At 38.0% G+C, this 24,739-nt stretch overlaps 1 protein-coding gene across 1 annotated transcript; it reads left to right on the forward strand.

Annotated features, from left to right (window-relative positions):
- The first annotated feature begins 20,774 nt into the window (after positions 1-20,774).
- On the forward strand, positions 20,775-23,539 carry LOC104214738 (elongation factor 1-alpha-like). Its single transcript, XM_009764446.2, has 3 exons — positions 20,775-20,910; positions 21,811-22,289; positions 22,369-23,539. The coding sequence occupies exons 2-3, from the start codon at positions 21,828-21,830 to the stop codon at positions 23,248-23,250; spliced, it is 1,344 nt and encodes a 447-aa protein (XP_009762748.1). The 5' UTR covers positions 20,775-20,910; positions 21,811-21,827; the 3' UTR covers positions 23,251-23,539.
- Positions 23,540-24,739: the final 1,200 nt, after the last annotated feature.

Here is a 24,739-nt window from a genome sequence, read left to right on the forward strand (position 1 = left end):
CGTTGCAATTCTATAAAAATAAATGATAATAATAAAAGCGGTTTAAACTTAATAAAAGCACATAAGTCACAACATGTATTTAAATCAGATATTTAGCCATTATAACAATTTAAGCGACCGTGCTAGAACCACGGGATTCGAGGGTGCCTAACACCTTCCCTCGGGTCAACAGAATTCCTTACTTAGAATTTCTGGTTCGCAGACTTCATTTGGAAAGTCGAATATTTTCCTCGATTTGGGATTCAAGATAAACCGGTGACTTGGGACACCAAAAGCCAAACCTTTCCCAAGTGGCGACTCTGAATTAAATAAATAATCCCATTTCGAATATTGTCACTTAAATTGGAAAAACTCCCTCGCGCATTCAACCCTTCGGGGCGGGGCGCGCAAAAAGGAGGTGTGACAAATTGATCAAATCGATTGATCCTGAACTTAGATCCTCTTTCGGCCAGCAGAGTCGCCAGAGCTGTCACACCTCCTTTAGAAGTGCTTTTGTAAATAAATAAAAACTCGTCTAGTATGAGGGCTCGTCAAACTGATTATTTATACCTACAGGCATGAATGCAGCGTCTCCGACAAAAGGACGTCAGTACGAATAATGTACTGAGTATATAAGGCAAAACTGAAATATAACAATAAGGCAACATTAATTGAAGATATATAAGAATCAACCTGAATCTCTGAAGTGCCACCATATATATATATATATATATATATATATATATATATATATATATATATATATACAATGCTTCTCTTTGAGACTGTTTCTATTATCTATATTGTATGATGCATAACTGCCCAACTGATCAGTGGTAACGGCCCGACCGGTCGTAGCGCGGTGGTAAATGCATGCATGCATGCCTGCCTGACCGACCATAGCTCGGTGATAAATATGTAACTTCCCAACCGGCCATAGCACAGTGGTAAATGAATATGCATGACTACCCAACTGGTGGTAAATAATGATACATAACTGCCCCACCGGTAGTAACTGCCCGACCGGTAACGCGGTGGTAAATACATAAAGATGCATGTATCACTATATTATAAGAATTAACATCTTTATCAAATACCTCAATAGGGAACTAGATACATACTTACACATGCTTGAATATCACTTTACATGAATGAATAACATAGACATTCTCAACTATTAAGAGTAGAACTACTTATGGAATATCATTATGTTTACGTATTGTTACTTGGAACATGCTAAAAGAAAGAAAGATTTAGCCTTAACATACCTGAGTCGATTCTCTTAACAATCCCTCTAACCCACGTCTTTTGCGAAAAAACACGCAACGACGGATTGGAGTAGGGGAAAAATTCGTATGATATTCTTGAGAAAGATGTACCGTGCTCTCTTAGAATTTTATCACACGTTGTTGTTGTTTAACCCAAAAAATGGTTTTAAAGGTCAAAGCAATAATTTTATATGAAGGGCCACAAGCAACCGATTCAATCTGAAAGATATAAGATTTAGCCTTAACATACCTGAGTCGATTCAACAGATAATATAATAAAAATAAAGCAGAGAAGAAAGAATTCTTATTGAATGATCCTTGATAGGATAATGAGCCGAACAAAGCTTGAAGGGCCGAATTATAGCTAACTTGGGAGTAAGATGCTATGAATTACAATGTATAGAAGAAGATTAGATTTTTCTGATGGTGGTAAAAGTATGTCTATTTATAGGGCTAAATCTAAGTAACTAGTCTCCTTGAATTTTGGGTCCATTATGAGAATTTACTCAATTCATTCATTACTTTTGGAAGACTTGTAACAGCTGTGTAAATGCTGAAATTTCGTAACTGATGAGTTAATTCCATAACTGATGAGTTAGTTTCGTAATTAATGAGTCAATCTCGTGCCTGTTGAGTCAATCTCGTGCCTGTTGAATCAATCTCGTGCCTGTTAAGTCAATCTCGTGCCTGTTGAGTCAATCCCGTGCCTGTTGAGTCAACCTCGAAATTGATTGCCTTGTTCTGACCGTTATAATCATTTATTGCATTTATTAATAATTGATTTGTAACTGATGGTGTAATGATGGTAAATCCCATATAATCCGGGATTAATTTATTCCTACCTCATTTGTAATTATGAGATATTCTCTCGCGCCTGATCTCAGCTATTTTATGATGATCAGTTCCGGGGCTAACAAGCACGGTATGAGTATGTTCGGTCCCAGGGGTGTTTCACATATCATATTTACATGTCATTCTTCACTTTTCTTCAAACTTTACTGACACATGTCGCCATTTAATATACCCACATGACGAGTCTAATTTTTATTAATACAGATAGTCCCCCCACTTTCTGGTTACTCATTATGATGTGACCGCGAAGTGGAAGATTTTATTCTTTTCATCCTTGCCCCAGCCTCATTGAAAACCTTGCCATAAAAATCCAATAGGGACAAAAACCGGACGAAGGAAAAAAGAGTGCAGAACTTAGATATTCAGATGATAACTCCGTCGCTTATGTTCCTTTCGTCAATAATCGGTTGGTTTACCCCTGTCTTGTTTCGGAGTTGAAGACAAATCTTTGCCTTATGTTTGCAAAGTTTGATATATATATTTCGGCTTTATTTTCTACCTATTTTAATGTTTGGGTTTTTGTTTCACCCTTTAACTTTGCATTAAAAATGCTTCAATGCTTTGTGACTTTTTTTAATAAGCACGAATTATAAAAGAGGGCCCTTTTATGAATGACACTTAATGAAGAAGACGTCTCAACTTCATAATGGTGTAAATATACAAAAGAGAGATAGGAATTTTCACATGTTTTGCTTTAACAATGTTTTGAAGAAAGTTTTTACATTTAACTTTCATAACATTTCACATGTGTTTGTGTATCGTCTATAACTCATTTTGCAACTATTTTTTCTTTTAATAGATTCGATATAAGCTTGCACTCGTAACTGTTTTTCTTTTGTAACAGTTTTTTTTTTGAATTAGTACAAGGAGATAACTATTTTTGTTTACAACAGTTTTAAATATAAGGGTATGAATTTTTACTCATAACTATTTTTATTGATAACAGTTTTCAAATGAATACAAGGGTAATGCTTTTTCATCCGTAATTGTTTTCAGCTACAACAGTTTTTGAGTAAGTACAAAGATGTGCATTTTTACCCGTAACTAATATTCTGCCTTTAACCTTTTTTGAAACATTCGTTTATATTTACGAATATGTTTTCAAAGGTTTTCGAGTCAAGGGATGTGTTTTTGGCTCGTGACTTTGCTCTTAATTTTCGATTTGTTGGGTAAACCTTAGGCTTGACTTGAATTTTGAATTTTCAAGTCTTCTTTGCCTTCCATATATATAGTCTCCAAGTGTTAGAGTTTCGAAGTATGAAATCTAGAGCATTTGATTATTCCTTCCACGTGGTCCATTTCCTGAAAAGGAAAAACATACGGGACTCGGAGGTAAATATTTAGATGATGACTGCTTAACCCCTTTTTTTTTTACCAAAAGGGTTGTAACCTAGACCGAAATTAATACAGTGTTCCTCGTGTCTTTCGGGTCTAATATCATCATTTGATATTTTAGAGAATTTATCCGAGTACTAATTTTTCTTGGCACTTTAAAAAATTATTTGAGTGCTCACACTTAGTCTTTTAGACTTAAAATATATATTTGGATGCATCGTTACATGTGCGATATCTTAATGTTGCACCTTTGGGTGTCTAACTTTTATATGAAAGAGAGCTCTTTTATATACTTTAAATGCTATGAAGAGGATGTCTCCTTTTCATTTAGACATAAAATAGGATCGATTGATCCGAGTAGACTTTTAGTCTGAGGGAATATTAATCCCGGTAGGATTTACAAGAGTATTGACCCCATTAAAATTATAGGAGTATTGACCCCGGTAAGACATTGAGTTTGAGGGAGTATTGATCCCAAATAAATATATATCTTAGTAGATTTGTCCTGAAGAGACATTTAATCTGATTGGATTTTGAATCTAAATTGGAGTATATGAACATATTTCCAAGTAGAGAGGGACACATGTCTGAAATAATATTTGAGATTTACGGGATAATCGATCCGAGTCATAATACAATTAGCCATTAAGAAAGGCTTAGATATTTAGCTCGATTTTCTTGGGTTGCATAGTTTTCTTGGATTTGATCAATCGTTAAATCAATATTTTTGCTCTGAGTCCCCAAGCTAATTTAAGCCCTGTAGCATATGCTTCATATTCGGCTTTGTTGTTAGTAATAAAATAACTTTTATGAATAATCTAACTACTTTCCCTGATAGGCATTAAGCATTGCCCCTAACTCGGGAAGTTTAGTACTTGTGGACCTAATTGTGTAGAAGGTCCAGATCCCGAGAATTATCCCAGAAATAACATGTTCAGGTAATATGTTCGAGCTAAGATTAATCATGAAATCTGCTAAATTTGTGATTTTATAGTCGTACGTGGATGATAAACAATATCATATTCACTTAGTTCGACTACTCGTTTAGCTAGCCTTCCTGACAGTTCATGTTTATGCAAAATATTGCGTAATAAAAATATAGTGACCACGGGAATTGAATGACATTGAAAATAAGGCCTTAGATTTAGGGAAACTACAATTAATGCCAACTTATCAAAATATAGATATGTAGTTTCCGTATATAAGAGCATTTTATAATAGATAGGAGAATGTGTACCTTTATCTTCTTGAATTAAAATTACATTTACCGAGACATCCGAGACAATTTGGTGTACCGGCAATCATCTTTCTCCTCGGAATTTTGAAAGTAATGATGCGTTGTTGTTAGATAGCAAGTTCGAATGATTCGACTTTTCGGACTAAACCGATCTTTCGAAGATCTGTAACTTTATCTTTTATGATTTGAATCTAGTTTCTTTTTTTGCTTGGCCGGATTATACCGCGGGTCAATATTGAGCATATAAAACTTATCCTCTGGTGGTATACCTGCTATGTTAGCATGGAGGCAAGCAAAACAATTTTTGTTAGCATGTAAAAGTTTAATCACCTTACCTTTAAATTCGGTGTCGAGTCTCGACCAATGTAAACCTTCCTATTTGGGAAGTCAATGATAATTTCTAGTTCTTCAGTATTTAAGCTCGTGGCTTTTGATGCCTTCGGTTCAATGATTGCTTCCGAAATATTTGTATAATTGTCCAAGGTTATTAATGAACCTTCCTTCCTCGTGTCTATTCCATCCCGCAACTATCTCTTCTTTTTCAGTTGTTAGGTGAAGTGTCTTTGTAAGCAATCTCTAGGTGTTTTACCCATGTTCTTCCTAATCTTCATTCTTCTCCTGTGAAATTTTACAATTTAGCAAGGTAATTCCTTGCCTGTTCGGGTAGAGCCGGATCTTTTCCAGCCCGTGAAGAAAATCTCGTATCTCTTTGCTAGGACCTGTTTTTTAGATTTTTGCATTTAGATTCGAATTACCCAAGAATCACATCCACTTGATCTCCGGACCTGTTTTGACTTTCAATTGAATGAACGTGTCTTCCTCTATTCGAAGCTTTGTATTATATCGAATGTAAATTTTACTTCTCAGTTCCGGGAAGGTCTGGCATTATTCTTATGACTCCTTCAATCATATCCGGAATTACCTCGATTTGGTTTTCGAACCTGTTTTTGGATACTTATTACTGTTGATTCGACTTACCGCGTCTTCTTCTGTTTAAATTCTAGTGCTGCAACGGTTATGCATATCATTCTCGTAGGATAGATAGGAATTCCCGGAGGTGTTCTATCCGCTCGTTCTGTTCGTTGATCTGTTTTTGTAAGGTTAGAACTAAATTTTGCAAATTAAAATTACCTGGTCTGAACCTCCTGTTCCGGAACTGTTTCGTACATATCCGTTATAATCAGCTCTGGTACAGATAGTTGCGGTACCAATATATCGATGTACATTCTCTATTTTTCTCTGCTTGTTACTTACATATCATTATCATGGCTATTCTTCCCTTTTTATTTTGCATGATACGCCATCTCCAACTTGGTTGTCCTCAACTGTGTTGATTGGTAAATTTCGACCATGATGAAGGTTTAAACTGAAAACAAGCGAATATTAACAAAAATTGTTACTATATTTGGATGGATAGCAAATTTGCTTGAGTTCCCGGTAACAGAACCAAACTGTTTAACCCAAAAAATGGTTTTCAAGGTCAAAGCAATAATTTTATATGACGGGCCACAAGCAACCGATTCAATCCGAAAGATATAAATTTTTGTTAATACAATGTGATAGAGAAGTGGAAAATAAATTCAATGACAGATAATATAATAAAAATAAAGCAGAGAAGAAAGAATTCTTATTGAATGATCCTTGATAGGATAATGAGCCGAACAGAGCTTGAAGGGCCGAATTATGGCTAACTTGGGAGTAAGATGCTATGAATTACAATGTATAGAATTGTAGAGAAGAAAGTATGTCTATTTATAGGGCTAAATCTAAGTAACTAGTCTCCTTGAATTTTGGGTTCATTATGAGCATTTACTCGATCCATCCATTACTTTTGGAAGACTTGTAACAGTTGTATAAACGCTGAAATTCCGTAACTGATGAGTTAATTCCATAACTGATGAGTTAATTTCGTAATTAATGAGTCAATCTCGTGCCTGTTGAGTCAATCTCGTACCTGTTGAGTCAATCTCGTGCCTGTTGAGTCAATCCCGTGCCTGTTGAGTCAATCTCGTAATTGATTGCCTTGTTCTGACCGTTACAATCATTTATTGCATTTATTAATAATTGATTTGTAACTGATGGTGTAATGATGGTAAATCCCATATAATCCGGGATTAATTTATTCATTCCTCATTTGTAATTATGAGATATTCTCCCACGCCTGATCTAGGCTATTTTATGATGATCAGTTCCGGAGCTAACAAGCACGGTATGAGTATGTTCGGTCCCAGGGGTGTTTCACATATCATTTTTACATATCACTCTTCACTTTTCTTCAAACTTCATTGACACATGTCGCCATTTAATAGACCCACATGACGAGTCTAATTTTTACTAATACAGTTGTAACATTATGAAGTTTCATATGGACTCATTTTTGAAAATTCCTCCGGCACTTAGCAAATCTTAGCATCATCAATGGAGGAGCAATGTACGAAAATAAAATTAATACAACACTCAGAAGATATCCGGCGACTAGCTGAGTCACTCCTTTCCGTTGACGGCACAACCGTTGAAAGTAGATTGTTTACATCCTTAAAGATTTTGTTTAATCTCTCAATAACAGAACTGGAGACAATGTTACCAAGGAAAACATTCCAAATGAAAGAGTATATAACATTTATGCGGGGCGGATCTAGTGCATAGACTACGGGTTTTCGGGAAATTCTTGCGTAAACCTTGTATTTATATTAAGAAACTCACTAAATATTGGTAAGTATCTGACTGTGAACTCAGTTATTATTGCATATTAATTTAAAATTACGATAAAAACTCATAAGCCTCAAATCTTGGATCCGTCTCTGCATTTATGCATGCACTGCTCTTCCTGCTGCTACGAGAGATAGAGCCCTCCATTTTAGAAAATAGCATCATCCTTTTAACAAGATAATAAGACCTCTTAAATTTATAAGTTGCGGGCCCCACTTAAGAGATGACTTAGCCACAATTTCCTCTAAATATGCCACATACTATATAAACTAAAGAGTTATGGTTTGGTCTTGTCAAACATTATCCCTTGTTGCCACGTTTGAAGGGTGATTTTTCCACCAATAATTATCCACTTATTTTTAATTAATTTGTTAATTTCCCACTCAAATCACTAATTAATCAATTATCTACATAATTATAATTATCCAAAATTACTAAAAATACTAATCACTTTTAACACACTTTATATACCTTACTATAATATACTTTACTATCATGGTCGTGTGGTACCATATAAAAATCAATACATACACTATTATTAAAACATCCATATAAAATTATATTTTTTTTTTCAACTTCTAATATTTCTAATCTCATATAAAGAGTACAAATTGTTGTACGTTTCATTCTTAAAATGATAAAAAGATGACCTTCTTTTCTTGTAAAAAAATAATTTTCATTTTTACAATAAAGAAAATCTCATAAACTTTCTCATATTATGTATATAATTTAAAGCATATTCGGAAGTAGTAATATTAATAACATTATAAAAATTATATTTTTCAAACTTTTTACAAAAATGTTCCACTTAAAATACCACATCAAACGTATATAACAGTATCAATGTTATTAAACTTACAGGGTCTTACAATAACATAGTCATAAATCCTCTATAATCTCATGAATGGTCTTAATCCCTTCAAGCCCATATGGATTACTACGAATCGTCCTAATATTAAAGTACAAAGTGTAACAACAATTCAAATTTGTAACGGCGAAATACTTTCTCATAAAGGCCGTATGATATTCTCTTTCTTGGACCACCAACAATATCCAACCAAATTCTTTCAGCATCCTCGTCCAAAGGTTCTGATGGCTCGCCTAAATCAGTTGTTAGCTGACTATGTTAGAACTCCCCCAAGCTACTTTTATAGCAACCTTACATATAAAATATAAAATTAGTATATCAATAGTATTATAAAGACAAATTATAACTTTCAGGAAATTTGAAACCTTACATAGATAGTCTTAGCCGCGTCCTCGACCCACTTATCTGAATCCCAGACATTCGTTTTCTCCCGAATATGAGTCTTCCTAAAAGACACATCTTGATTCATTTTTCTATATTTTTTTCCCTGAAAATGAAATAAAATATGTTAAATAAATTAAATTGATTATAGTTAGAAAAACAAGATTATAGTCAAAACTTTCTATAATAGCCTCATTTATTCTGTTATTTTCTGTCTGCTATATTGAAGCGATGTTATAGAGGAAATATATTACAACATAATATAAAAATTAATTTCAAAAAAAAATTGCTTTTATAATGAATGGTTGTTATATAGGAATGTTGTATAGAGAGGTATTTACTGTATAAGGCTTTAAAAAATTATCAGTAGCCTCCTAATTGGATAATAAAAAATAAATAAGTAACAGATAAATCTTACACATTCCCTCAGGCACGATGATGATCCTAGGGTAACCATCATATTGCACTTCCTCTGAATCATCCTCAGCCCGTGTGTTTACCTTGAAAATGGTAATAATAGTTAAATTTGATTTAGTGGTTCTAAAAATACGTGATCTATTTTTATGCTAGTTGTTAGGCAGTTTATGCTATGTGAAAGACTTAGAAACAAAATAAGAGCTTAAGAACGAGGTGTTAATCAAACCGAATCGCTGCCAATAGGGGCCTCGAACTTGCCTATTCGAGGGTCTCGGGGTCGAGTCTGGGGCTCGGCTGGGAGTTATCGAAGATGATCGATGGAGACTAACAGTTATCAATAAATCAAAGACGGCTCTTTATGGCCAATAATAAGAAATAAATAAAGAACAATAGATATAACACAATAAATATGAACAATAAATGAGATAACGAGACCAAGAGAATGTGTTAGAGAGCAAAGAGAATGTTCTAGTATATTTAGTGTCACACCTCCTTTTTTCCGCCCCCGCGAGGGTACAAGGAGTTTTTTCCAATTAAAGGACAATCGAAACGGGATTTATTTATTTATTTCAGAGTCGCCACTTGGGAGATTTAGGGTGTCCCAAGTCACCAATTTTAATCCTGAATCGAGGAAAAGAATGACTCTGTATTACAGTCCGCGAACCAGAAATCCGGATAAGGAATTCTGTTAATCCGGGAGAAGGTATTAGGCATTCCCGAATTCCGTGGTTTTAGCACGGTCGCTCAATTGTCATATTTGGCTCATTTATCTGATTTTAAACAATTAAGAACTTATATGCAAATTTAACTTTTAAAACCGCTTTTATCATTATTTATTTTATACAAAATTGCAACGTCGTGAAAACGCATCTCGAACCACGCCACAACCAGTGCACACGTGATTTGTTGACGCATTTTGACTTCGTCAAGATCGTGATTTGGGTTACATAAATGTACACCCGTATTTAAGAAAATAACCTTATTAAATATGCGCCAAAATACTACGCGTTATGATACTATTAGGTAGGACTGTGAATTTTACTAAATCGCCCATCTCGGAATCTAGGTATTTTCTTATATTAAAAAAAATAAATAAATAAGATTGGAGGACTGCAATTTTTTGTATTATTTATATTTATTTATTTATTTTTTAGCGAGATCCTCCCTTATTTTATGAATACCCTTTAATGACTACATCTTTATAATTACTAAGTTTGTCTATAATTATGAAGTCAATCTCTACATACTCAAAAATAACATATTAATTACTAATTTAAAATTGGTTTAGTGTTAGGGTTTCTTGTCTTTTAATTTTTGTTTTGTTTTGTAAAATGTAAGACAAAGGGGTTTGGGTCTTTTGGGTTATGGACTGGGTCGACCCAGTTCGAAATGGACTGGGTCGTAGGGAAGATTGGGCCATTTTTTGGGCCTGTGGCTTGAAATCGAAGAAGAGGCCCAATTCCGACTTTCTTTATATTTTTGCTCTCTTTTCTTCTTTTATTTTTCTAAAACTAAATTATAAAAATACTAAACTTATTATTAAGAACTAAATTAAGTTATAAAAACGCAAATTTACTCCCAATAACAATTAACGCACAATTAAGTAGTAATTAAGCATAAAATTGTATATTTGGACATTAAATGCTAAAAATGCAAAAGATGTTTATTTTTGTAATTTTTAATTTTTGTAAAACAAACTTAATTACTAACAATTGTGTAATTAAATCCTACATGCAAAATGCGACATATTTTTGTATTTTTAATAATTTAACAAATAAACATGCACAGATAAACATACAAATAATTACACAAAAATACCACAAAATTGCACACCAAGAAAAATCATTTTATTTTTTATTCTTTTGGGAGTAATTCTCATATAGGGCAAAAATCACGTGCTTACATTTAGTATAGAGCAACATAAGTCTACAAAATGACATGGATCCTCTTTATATAAGAGGGGGAATCCCAACATAGTACAAGTGCATTTATTACAAAGATATGTAGATGTGACAGCTAGTTAATGCCACGATATGGGCTCAGATTAGCCTGGCAGACTTTGTTGGCTCTAGCTTCATGCCTTGGGAATTCCCCACTTTCTTTCCATAACCGTCGATCTCATACTGCCCCGAGGTTGAGCGTCGATGGACCTTGAGGGATGAAAATTGACTGTGATTTTGAGCCTTCGAGATGTTATAACGATGGAAAATTGGACCCTCTGATTTTATCGTATACAGATAGTCCCCGCGTTTCTTAGAGTTGAACAATAGGAAACGACCTTGATAACTATCTTTCCGAATCTCCAGCGATGACGTCATACTGATGGCGCAAGCCTCCGTGACAACCGAGATGTCCCGCCGTTTCATCTTTCCAAAATCGTTCAAAGCATTACCATTTCTTCTTCAAAGCGGCAATGTCACCGCCGGTTCAGCTCATAAGGATGCATTAAATGTGCCTGCTATTACGTCTTTCAAAGACAATAATGGCGCCATTAGTTACGCTGTCGCTCCTCCTATAAATGGGAGCCTCCTGGAACCAAATTTTTGTTCAAGTGATCTTCAATCAACCTTTCTCCCATTTCTTCTCTCCATCCTTATCCGCTGTCATTTCCCATGTCCGAGGCCCGTGGCCTCAAGGCTTTCTGGTGGCATTCTCATTGGTTATGCTATGGTTTTTTCCTAGGGCTCTTCCCTACCGAGCGAGATTATACCAACTTGTTATTGTTGTTATTATTACTGCTGTCGTCGTTGGCTCTAGGCGAGGATATAGGGGGATCGATTTCTCCCGACTCAGGAAAATACTTAGACTCTACACCGCTACTCACGAGGGAGTTCGGACTATACACCACTGCTCACCTCCCCCGATTACCTGGTGCGGCGCTTCACTTTTTTTACTTTCCGTGGAATGAGGTGGTACTATATACTAACTGTTGCATCCCGCACTGGGGTAACGTCCAAAGAAGTGGCTTTACAATAGTAGAATTGGCGAAATCATACTAGCCAAAATTTTCACCCAGCCACTTCTTCGTTCCTTTCTGCTTCTTCTGCGTCACTTTGCTCTTCTCCACAACTTTCCTTTTCTTCATCTTCGCCCTCGGAGATATTATTCTGGAGGACCGAGATGAGACTCCCGGGGAGATGGAGCTCGAAGATACTGCCACCGAGGACGCACCCTCGAGAATAGGCTAGGCTCTAGGCTTTTACTATATGTGCACCTTTTTGCTTCTTTGTTTCTGTATAAGGACCCCTCGTGGGTTTTTGTAATCATATGAAAGGGCCCCTCGTAGGCCTTTGTAACCAAGTATTTATGAATATAAAGATGTTTCTTCAATTCTATCTTTTGATATATGTTATATTTCCCTTTATCTATGTTTGTGAAGAGTCTGAGTGTATGACCCTACCGATCGGTGCAACTGTAGAGCCTGGGTGCGAGTATTTCTTCTAACTTTTGATTGATTAACGCGGCTCCCCACAAAACCCTTTGCCATTCCTTAGATCAAGACGGGATTGGACTGATAAACTCGGGTCGTTGGGACCCTAATTTCAAGGAGGGATTTGCTTTGAGGCCCGAGGATAGAGACTGCTTTGAGGCTTTCGAGAGCAGTCCCCGAGTAGGGGTTCTCTCAAACCCGAGCCACCTGGAAACTTGCTTTGAAGTTAGCGTAGACAACCTTAAGGCATTGTAGATAGATCCTTGGTCTAGGGTTCACCCGGATTTAGATGGCACCCCGAGGCCAAGCCATCTGGGTAGAGTTTAAGTGCTTATTTCCTTCTTGAGAGTAGCCCTCAAATTTGGGTATCGTCTTGAGTCTTACAATGACATCGAAGGCCCTTTGGAGAGATCCTCGAGATCGGGTACCATCTCAGGACTAGCAATGATGTTAATGGCTTTCTGGAGCTTATCTTCTTTTTTATGGAGGTCCTCGAGATCGGGTATCATCTCGGGACTGGTGATGATGCTAATGGCTTTCTGGAGCCTATCTTCTTTCTAATGGAGGTCCTCGATATCGGGTACCATCTCGAGACTAGCAATGATGCCAATGGATTTCTGGAGCCTATCTTCTTTTTGATGGAGATCCTCGAGATCGGATACCATCTCGGGACTGGCGATGATACCAATGGCTTTCTAGAGCCTATCTTCTTTCTAATGGAGGTCCTCGAGATCAGGTACCATCTTTGGACTTGTTCGGTGCGGGGGTCTCCGACCCCAAAATGTCACACGACATTTGTCAAATAGGTGACACGGCTCCAAAGTGACCGAGGCAGTCCCGCCGGCACATCTTCTCAAAGTGATTTCAGCCAGCATTTTAATCGGCCTCTAGGGCAGGCGGATCATCGCCGCTTTTTCCATATATAGGGGTACTTCCGCCCTTTTGTAGATCCTACCATTTTGAGTAGTTACCCTTCTTTTTCCTGTGTTAGGCCTTTCGCTATTTCAGTATTAGCACTCTGGCCTAAATTCCTGCTCCAACTCTCTAATTTTGTTGTAGTCATGACTGTTACATCAGGATCCGTTCGGCAAGGAGGAGAGAGTTCCGCCGCTGGTTCTTGCCTCGTTGGCTCGGGGCATTTTACTTCGAGAGGGGACTTCTCGTCAGAAAAGTGCCCCGATGCTCAGGAACAACGGGAGCATACCTTGAAGTTTACTTCTTTGATAGGAGAGGGACACTTTGAGCCGGTGAGGAAAGACTGTGGATGGGGGGAAAAGGTGGTATTGCAGGTTCCTTCCCTGGATTAGAGTATTACGGACCGTGCTGAGGGGTTTCTGAATATGTTCACGTATCCTTTCATGGTGGGCTCCCTTGATAGGGTCGTGCTCGACTTTTGTCGAAAGTATCAGGTTACATTGGCCCAAATTCACCCATCATTTTGGTGGATAGTGTTGATGGTGGGGTTCTTTGCGGAGAAGGCAGGGCTTGAATTTACGCTTAGCCATCTTACCAGGCTATACCAGCCCTTTCATCATCGAGGTCTGCTAACCTTACGATGCCGGTCGACCACGCCTTTCGTTATTAATGATGAAGAAGATGGAGATCGAAAGTGGATGAGTTGATTCGTCAAAGTACGAACTGTTGATATTATCCCCGTGGAGTTTATGACATTCCCTGAGGAATGGAATTATACACGTAAGTGGTACACTCGTGCCTTCACATTTTTTCAATTATGGCGAAGGGGTGTTCCGTAAATGTGCCTTCTTTCCTTTTTCTGCAACGACTTCATAGATGCCGAGTGAAGTTCCCGATCTGTCAGATTGGGTTCAGAAGTTGGAGACTCTCTCGACTTACAATGAGCGTAAGTGGCAAGCTTTATCTAAGGATAGGTGGGAGGCAAAATACCACGGTATGTGCTGTGCGATCTGTTCCCTTCCCTTCTTTTAGTTGGAAAAACGCTCTCTTTTTCCGCATATTAACCCTGTTATTATAAGCATCGGGGAGCCTTCTGAGGCGAGGCCGTGCCCCTTAGAGGCGAAGGAGGATCGCTAGCTTCTGAGCTAAAGAATGATAACAATAAGCAAGAGATACCTTTGCAGGGCGATGGTGCCCGAAGTAAGGCGAACCTGGACCGGATGTCCGGAGTGGAAATAATGACTGAGCCTCCCGCGCCCGTGATTTCTAGTTTTGGAGAGGTGGATTATCTTCCGTTGTTGTCTTGTTTTTCCGTTGGAGGTACTTCGAGGGATACTCGAAACCCGGGATCATATGTACCGTGAAGCTTGAATTACGAGAGCTACTTGAAGGAGCAGGTAATTTTTGTTCCGAGCGAGTGTGCATGCCTTCTTCTAGCACCTAAGGATAATGTTTCATTTATTTCAGTTGCAGAAAAAGGAGGATGGCTTGGAGCGCCTTCGGGATGAGGTTGACCGAGCCAAGCACAAGTATGATGAGTTAAAGGCTCAGGCGGACGCTCAGGTTTTGACGGAGAAAGGTGCTCCGGCTAAAGCTTCCGCCCTTGAGGTTCAACTTCGCTTAGCTCATGATAATAGCTTGGCTTGAATAGATATGACTACGAAACTCGAGACTGAGCTCTTGAAGATAAAGGTCGAGGTTGTGGATGCCCGAGCTAAAGCTGTAATGAGCCGAAATAAGGTTGACTAGAAAGTGGCGATCTACTTGAAGGATGCTACCGATGCTCAAGCTAAGTTGAGAAAGATCTTTGACCGTGAAGATAGGAGCAAAGAATACGCTCGGTGCAAGTCTCGGAGGAAAACCCTCGATGAGATCCGTTCTATGGGATTTGGCCTCTCAAAAGAGTTGATGCGGGCGAGGGCGGACGAGCGTGGTGCTCGGTTACTTCTGTCTGACACCGATGATAACAAAGATGAGGCTGACGAACCATATCCCCCGGAGGGATGTAGATTTTGCTTTCCGATTCTATATATAGTATTTTCAAAACACGTTTGTATAAAGTGAAAACCTCGTGGTTTTGTTTCTTCTGCATTTCATTTTGCCTTTATTTTAGCCAGGTGAACTGGTCTTTGAGTTGAGGGGAATCCTTAGATTCACGGTATGGCCTTGAGGCTCATAGGGCTGGTCCAAAGGCTCTTACGTGCTTGGTCGATGTGATCTTTACGTATAAGCTGACGACAATGGCTCTTACGCTTCTGCTCTTAGGCATATTTAGGTCAACTATTTCGGGCTCAGCCCCCGAGTCAGGTATCAACTCGAGCTCGTTTGACCCTTAAGTTGTTGAATTTTAGGCTGGCGATAATGGCTCTTACGTTTTTGGTCAATGCGACCTTTTGGTGTAAGCCAACGTTGAGCTCTTACGCTTTTATTCTTAGGCATATTTAGTTAATTGTTTTGGGTTCAGCCTTCGAATCGGATTTCGACTTGAGCTCATTCGACCCTCAAGTTTTTGAATTGCGAGCTGACCCTTAGGCTCTTATGCTTTGGGTCGGTGTGAACTTTTGTGTGGGCCGGCGACAATGGCTTTTACGCCTTAGGTCGATGCGACCTTTTATGTAGGCTTTATTTCCTCGATAAGGATTATTCGAAATAATGTTTGCCTGACTCTTCGACGGTTTAATAAAAAACCTTGATTGTGAGTCGTTATATGGCGATGATCGAGCATTTCAAAAGGTTTTGGCTCGGAGGCTGAGTATCTCGAAGCCAATGTTTAGGAGCTGACATGGTCGAAGCTCTTTTGCCTATGTAGAGGGTAGCATGTTTAACCGGTTCTTTCCGAAGTATATTTGAAGTAATTGAAGGCCTGTGATTTATAGCGACGGTCGGGCATCCCCGAGTCGTGTTAGTTTGGCTGGTACAGCCTTGTGACCAGAGTCATTTGTGTTTGGATAGAGCATTTAAGTCCCGAGTGAAGTAGTTTCGGTGTTTATATCGAGGGTATGCCTTTTTAGGGGTCTTACTAGTTCAATATATAGCCAAAACTTTAAGATCGGGTTTATGCCTTTAGTAAGGTCTTACAAGTTTTACATGTCTTTGAGGTCTTACAGCTTTGGATACTTGGTACAAGTGTGGTTCATGCCTTGCTTGAGGTCTTACAGATATTGTTGTTGCCTTATATAGGTCTTATGAGACCGAGGCTGCCCGTATGTGGCCTTACGACCTCGGGTTTTGATAAATCGATAGAGATGGCGATTGACGGCAGTCCCCGAGTCATCGAGGGTTTCTTGGTTCAGGAACCATTACTTGTGAACTTGGTGTTGCTTCATTGAGGGCTTATGATTTTGGAGTTTTCGACCTGGAGGTCATGTAGCCTTGAGTTTTCGACGCCAGTCCCCGAGTGTTCAGGATGTTTTGGCTCTGGAGTTGTTTTGTGATCTCGTTGTTACCTCATCAAGGGCTTACAAGTTAGGAGCTCCAACCCGAGGGTCGTGTTGTTTCGAGTTATTGACGCAGTCCCCGAGTGTTCAAGGCGCCTTTCGGCTTTGGAGCCATTTTTTGCAAAAATATCGAGCTTCCTTGAAATGCAAAATACTCTTGGGAAGTATTCTTTGATTACTTGGTACAAGTATACATATTTTTGCTGTTAAGGGCCCGGTTATTTTATACGGACACGGTTCGTTCGATCATTTGGCCCGATATATTATTTTCCTATTAAGCCCCTATTTGGCGTATCTTTTCTTCTCCGAGTAGGTGACCTTCTGGGGGGATCCTCCCCCACAGTATTTGAGGTTGATTGCAAAAGAAGCCTAGAATACTTGTTGGATCTTCCTTAGGTAGCATATGGGTGTTGCCTCGGTAAAAACCTCGCCGGTAAAACCCTTTTTGGGATAAAAAACCCGGTCGAAGGAAAAGAGTGCAACACATGCTTTTGAAACCTAAGGCCTTCGAGTTGGAGAGCGCTTTGGCCGTTTCGATCGGATACCTACACTCAGGTCAGTGTAGAATGTGATTGAAAGAGAAATGAGACGGTCATAACTCAGTGTAGAATGTGTCGGCGATGTTTTGAGCCCTGATACGTTTCAGTTGCTTGTGATGAGGATGCGGTACGGTCCCCTACTTTGTTTAGTCGGGGATAGCTGAGAGTGTGTCTTATGGTCGTCGTGTTGAATCCGTTGAAGGTTTGAGGGGCAAGCATAATTTGGTCAAGCAGTTCAAGCTGCTCTGTTGTCCTCGACCTGATAATATTGGCCGAGCTGCCTGGACCTACAAACACAAGTTTAATTTGAAATGTATTCACAAGAAAAGAAGTTACCAGTACGTCGTTATGGGGCTGAGATAGAGCATCGAGTTTACTTTTACTTGGTGAGGGATGTTTCTGCTCTTCTGACCGTGGGTTTCTGCAGGGCATCAACACCTTAAAAAATCGTATGGGTAACATGTTGCGGCTCATTTTCTTCGTTCTTTTTGGTCGCCTCTCTTTCCCAGAACTGATTTTTGGCTCGGTTGCTGAAGAATTCCCAGAGGTGACCTTTGCTGAGTAGTCGGGCTACCTCTTCCCGGAGTTGTCAGCAATCTTCGGTCCTATGACTGTGTGTGTTGTGAAATTCATACACTAAGTTATGGTTCCTTTGTGAAGGATTTGATTGTACAGGCTTGGGCCACCTGGCGTCTCTGATTTTACCGATGGCGAACACGATGTCTGATACATCGATATTGAAGTTGTATTCCGACAAGCGAGGTGCCTCCGTCGGCCCTGTGTACCTATCGAACCCGACTGTGCTGACAAGTTCCCGAGGATTCTAGCTTCGGTCTATTCTTCGATCGTTGGGGGGTATTTTGCACCTCAGGGCGTTTCTTCTGTCCTCGGTGTATGGCTGGTATCTTTCTTTGTTCTGTTTTGACTTCTTTGCCGGAAGCCTGCTTGGGTACACCGAGCCCGAGGGGGATCCTAATTGGTCGTCCTTGACCATGATCTTCGATTGGTATCAGTTGTGGACGTCCGACCAGGTCACAACGGGATATTCAACTAGGTTCAATTTCAGCTGCTTTGAAGCCATCGAGCTTCATTCATTCAGACCTTGAGTGAAGGCCTGCACTACCCAGTCGTCGGAGACTGGTGGTAGTTCCATTCGTTCCATTTGAAAGCAAGATACGAACTCTCGTAACATCTCATTCTCACTCTATTTGATCTTGAAGATGTCGGATTTCCTGGTTGCTACCTTGATGGCACCAGTATGTGCCTTTATGAAAGAATATGCCAGCATGACAAATGAATCTATAGAGTTAGGAGCTAGGTTGTGATACCAAATCATGGCCCCTTTAAAAAGTGTTTCTCCGAACTTCTTTACTCGATCTTGTCATCCTTTAAGTCGTTTCCCTTCACTGCACAAGTATAGGCAGTAATGTGCTCATTGGGGTCTGAGGTTCCGTTGTATTTTGGAAGGTCTAGCATTGGAGAACTTGAGAGAATGAGAAATGGAGGGGAGTCAAATTCCACAATCGCATAGATACAAATATGCAAAGGTAATAGTCAATGAGAATTACAAACTTGAAGAGGCGGCCGGGGGGGGGGGTATTAGGTTCGATGCATGAGTTTTGTTCTAAAAAGGAATATTTTAAGAATAAAATAGTAAAAATTTTGGTAAAACTTAAAGTGCTTATATGCTAAAAATTTATAAGCTGTGGGTGACCAGCTTATGACTTTTAGCTTATTTTTGACTTATAAGCATTCACTTTTAACTTTACTAAACGTGTAGATAATCCTAAAAATACTTATAAGCTAGTTTGACCAGCTTATAAGCTTAGCCAAACACTCTCTAACTTTCAGGATATCTAATGTTCCATGTATATTGATGTTCTTTTTCTACCTTTTCCTTCATCGATATATTTATTATTTTTGTAAAGTTACTAGACTTCTCAACTTTTTTCTAACAACATTTATTTAGCGAATTTATATAAGCCGTTGTTGAGTGATTCTTCAATATTCTTGTACAAGTGAAGAAAGACTCATGTGGAGCGCGTGATTGAGACTTAGTGTCGATTATGATCAGATTTTAAAGGCAAGTTCTTTTCTCATTCATTTTTTTATGTTGTTGAAGTTTTTATTACATGTTTGTACATATTATATATTCACGTTAATACTTCTTTGCCAGAACCATATTACAAGAAGAAGAAAAATTGAGTTCTGTTTTTAAAATTAGCTATTGTACAATTTGATTTAATTTTTTATAAATATCTATCATAGTTTTTAAGTATATGCAATGATAGAGTCTATTACTATTAGACGTTGTTACAAAACTACAAAGACGAACTTCAAAGTACAAACTTTTAGGAAAAAAGTATTTAGGGTTTGACGTTAACTAATACAAATAGAATTTTCTATATACAAATCCCACTTGAACAAACACATTGTATAACTGAATGATTGACATATATTTTAAATTCTGCTTTCACGTCATTCTCCTGGAATAAATAAAATTATCCATTTTGTTATTAAGTTTGCTAAATAGAATCATTATCCATCATTTTAAGGAATATAAACTATTTTTTAAATATTAATTTTATAACTCAATAGACAATTTTCAATAACATGAAATATATGCGACGCTTGTATCTCAAGTGCAAAATAACAACTTTTGTACCGGTCAATCAAACACTACTCCTATAATATTTTTATTCAATGAAATAAATACTAGAACAAAATAGAGAAGAACCATTAAAGCTAATTTGAGCCACTAAACGTAATTAATATTTATTTGAAACTTGCGTATTTTGAATATTATTTATGTTATATTTTAAAAAAATCTAATTTTATTAATAAAAGCTGTTAAATTTCTTAGTGCCAAGTGCCAACCAAATGGGACCATATTGTCAAAAAAGAAAACAATTAAGAATGAGAAAACCCTTAAAAAAATGAAAAGACAGAGAGAATGAGAAAACATAAAGCTGGTGATTAGAGAATGGGAAACTTGTGCGTTTAGTCCTTAAAATATCGACAACTTCTATATTGATCCTCGTGACAATTGGTTAAACACATTAAACCTTCACTTAATTGAAATATGAACTTTTGTCTTACTTATGAATCTTTTACAACTCTAATGAAGTATTAATTATTAAATCATTTAATTAGCCATGTGTTACTTTAAATTTGTTTATTACTTCGTATTAGAATACAATATATGTTCTAGGTAAAGGGATGAAGAAAATACATTTAAATTAATTTATAAGGGTTAAATAAGCTTAGTGAAAATCATACGAATAAAAGATTATCAATAATAGAGAGATGAAAAATGCAATTAAAGTAAGGGGACCGAAAAGAAAAACAAAAGAAAATGTAAGGGGTATTTAGATAAATATATAGAATTAAGAGGCGGCAATGAGAGAACCCTAGTTCTCATCGTTGTTGAGTATAAATACTCCATTTTCCCTTCAGAATCAACCCCTCCTCATCACTTTGCCTGCGATTTTCTTCTGCTGCGCCGCAAGGGACCTATCGGAGCTTAATTTCTCTTTCTCAAAGGTTAGATCTATCCATCTTCTATATCTTTTCTTATCCATTTCTGTTATTTATAATCATTTTTTTGTGTTTATCTGTTTTTATTCTGTCAGTAGATCTGTAATTCAGTTATTATACATATTGAAATAGCATAAAAAGGCATGTATTTTTGTTATAAACTGGATTTACGTTTATGTATTTATAAAACTTTTGTTATCGTTGTTTTTTCTGATTCGTGAAATTAAGTATATAAAGCTCTGAGATATAGCTTGTGTTTGTGAGGTTTTGATGATTAAGTTGATATAGTTTGATATCTGTGCATGAGCTCGAACATATATAGAGAGTAATGCGTGTCAGTGAATATAGATCTTGAATTTCTAAAAAGATACTCAAAAAGGTGAGCATAGATCGGTGAATGTTTGTAATAAATTGTTATATGTACACTGAATGTTGATCTATAGGTAATCTATTCGTAATATTCCTTCAATTTGTGGCATTCATTAGTCCTAATATGTTTTACGCAATTATGTTTTTACACAACTTTCATGTAGTTTGAGGAATCAAAAAATACTATACAGATTTTATCCCTTAAATATGTTGCTCTCTGTATCTAAGTTTTCAACAATTGCTCTAATATTCTCTTCTGCTGTCACTAATATAACATAATATATGAGTTAAATTAACAACTTAAGCTACTTAGTAAACACCATCACATTTAAATGAGAGAGGGAGTAGTATATTTATGTAGGTAAAATGTAGTTCTGAATTAGTTGGATGTATTGATGAGTCATTTGGTTAAGCAGTTCTGTTTTAATCGGTTCTAAGTGCTCAATGTGTTGAATTTTGCATATGTTTTACTTGTTTTTTGAAATGTTTTTATTTAATTTGCTTCTGAATTCTGATTCTATTTGTATCAAATTGCAGTCTCTTAGTCACTCACTATGGGTAAAGAGAAGGTTCACATCAACATTGTGGTCATTGGCCACGTTGACTCTGGAAAGTCGACCACCACTGGTCACTTGATCTACAAGCTTGGTGGTATTGACAAGCGTGTTATTGAGAGGTTCGAGAAAGAAGCTGCTGAGATGAACAAGAGGTCATTCAAGTATGCCTGGGTGCTTGACAAGCTTAAGGCTGAACGTGAGCGTGGTATCACCATTGATATTGCCTTGTGGAAGTTTGAGACCACCAAATACTACTGCACCGTGATTGATGCCCCCGGACACAGGGACTTTATCAAGAACATGATCACTGGTACTTCCCAGGCTGATTGTGCTGTTCTTATTATTGACTCCACCACTGGTGGTTTTGAAGCTGGTATTTCCAAGGATGGTCAGACCCGTGAGCACGCATTGCTTGCTTTCACTCTTGGTGTCAAGCAAATGATTTGCTGCTGCAACAAGGTTTGCACTTGTGGATAGCTTACAATTAATTATTATTTTAAACATTTCATGCCATGCTGATTCTGTTATTTTTTGGCAGATGGATGCTACCACCCCCAAATATTCCAAGGCTAGGTATGATGAAATCGTGAAGGAAGTTTCTTCCTACCTCAAGAAGGTAGGTTACAACCCTGACAAGATCCCCTTTGTCCCCATCTCTGGTTTCGAGGGAGACAATATGATTGAGAGGTCTACCAACCTTGACTGGTACAAGGGCCCAACCCTCCTTGAGGCTCTTGACCAGATTAATGAGCCCAAGAGGCCCTCAGACAAACCCCTCCGTCTTCCACTTCAGGATGTTTACAAGATTGGTGGTATCGGAACCGTCCCTGTTGGTCGTGTGGAGACTGGTGTGCTCAAGCCTGGTATGGTTGTGACCTTTGGCCCTACTGGTCTGACAACTGAAGTAAAGTCTGTTGAGATGCACCACGAAGCTCTCCAGGAGGCACTCCCTGGCGACAATGTTGGGTTCAACGTTAAGAATGTTGCTGTTAAGGATCTCAAGCGTGGTTTTGTTGCCTCAAACTCCAAGGATGACCCAGCCAAGGGAGCATCCAACTTCACCTCCCAGGTCATCATCATGAACCATCCTGGCCAGATCGGAAATGGATATGCACCAGTTCTCGACTGCCACACTTCCCACATTGCTGTCAAGTTTGCTGAGATCTTGACCAAGATTGACAGGCGTTCTGGTAAGGAACTTGAGAAGGAGCCTAAGTTCTTGAAGAATGGTGATGCTGGTATGGTTAAGATGATTCCGACCAAGCCTATGGTTGTTGAGACCTTCTCTGAGTACCCACCATTGGGTCGTTTTGCTGTGAGGGACATGCGACAAACTGTTGCTGTTGGTGTCATCAAGAATGTCGACAAGAAGGACCCAACAGGTGCCAAGGTCACCAAGGCTGCCCAGAAGAAAAAGTGAACAGTGCACTGTAATGCTGGTGTTTCCAGTGCTGTCTATTATCTTCAAGTGTGTTATGTAGACTCTGTTTTGTTTAGTTCTGCTATCTTTTTGTCTTTGATTTTAGGTTCTAGTTCTCTGCCATGTATGTCAGGTATTTCTCAGAACTGGGTCCTTGACAGGCGGTGGCCAGCAGGACTGAGTCTGCCTTCATTTTGTTGAGGAGGTGCCTTGGTTTTCCATGGCAGCTCAGGATTTTTGCTATTTATGTTACCTAAAGTACTTAATTTGAGCTTTTTAAACTTTTCTACTCTTTGCCTTCTGTGAGTGAAGATTAAATATCTTACACATTGTTGAAGATATGTTATTTTAAAAATAGGTGACATCGAACTGTGGGTTCATATTTAAGCTCTCATTATGTTGTGGTTTTTCTTACCATCTTTGGTAGGGCATGCAAGAATTGAGGTATTTGATTCATCTAAAGGGTCAATCTTTTATTACCGTGTTGATGTGCCTTTTTGTACTTCTGAAGGAAAGCCCAATGCGGGTTCATATTTAAGCTCTAATTATGTTATCCTTGAGCTTTAAAATATCAGAATTCATATAGTGATGAATTTGAGTTGCCTGTAAGCTGCTGTCGTGCTGTGCCTAACAGATTTTAGCTTCTAAAGGAATGTAGTGATACTTTATTCTAGATATAGATCTTAACTGAAGTTTTTCGGAATTGATTTTTGCAGGGATGAGTTGATACAGGTTATTACGACTAAAAAACACATACAGTGACTTCTTTAAACTGTCTTGTTGAGTACTACAGTGTCCATTTGTGTGTCATAAATGGAGATCACAATTATCTGCTAGTTTCCTATACAAGGATGCTGAATAGACTAATGTAGATCTTACTATTTTCCTAATCTTCAATTAAATACAAGTCCGTTCAGTGATCTTATTTTTGCTACTTGGAGTTAGCTTTAGCTTTAATGTGGATTTCAAAGCTTAACTATAGCTTCTTGATGGGGACACTAGACTTATATGCAGAGGCTTGCAAGAAATAATATTAACAACTTTAGCTTGCAAGTTGTTGCTTTAGGCCAAAAAATTAAGGCCTCAAAAGTTACTCATACCGTATAGTCGATTAAGATAATTACGTACTTTTTTTTCCCTCCCTCCAAGAGTAGTGACTCGAACTCACAAGCTATGGTTGGAAGTGGAGGGTGCTCATCATTTGAGCAATTCACTCTTGTCAAAATAATTACGGCAACGGGCTAGATATACCCCTTTACTTTCAAATATTGTTTACCTGCACCCCTTGTTATATTATTGGGCTATCCATACCCCTATCGTTATACTATTGGGTTATCTATATCCCTACTGTCATACTTTGAAACAAAAATGTCCCTATTTTGAATGGAGTGACACGTGACAACACCAGATTAAAACGACCTATTTCTTTTTTTTTTTTACCCGACCCGTTTTAAAAAAACCCCACAACCCACCGCTATTTTCATTTTTT

The sequence above is a fragment of the Nicotiana sylvestris genome, chromosome 2 (genome assembly GCF_000393655.2).
Source record: "Nicotiana sylvestris chromosome 2, ASM39365v2, whole genome shotgun sequence".
Taxonomy (NCBI): Eukaryota; Viridiplantae; Streptophyta; class Magnoliopsida; order Solanales; family Solanaceae; genus Nicotiana; species Nicotiana sylvestris.

What these genes read in the sequence shown, in the direction of transcription:
- LOC104214738 (XM_009764446.2), top strand. Translation starts at nt 21,828, where the DNA reads ATGGGTAAAGAGAAGGTTCACATCAACATTGTGGTCATTGGCCACGTT. An exon ending in TGATTTGCTGCTGCAACAAG is followed by an intron (nt 22,290 to 22,368) that starts GTTTGCACTTGT and finishes ATTTTTTGGCAG; the next exon opens with ATGGATGCTACCACCCCCAA.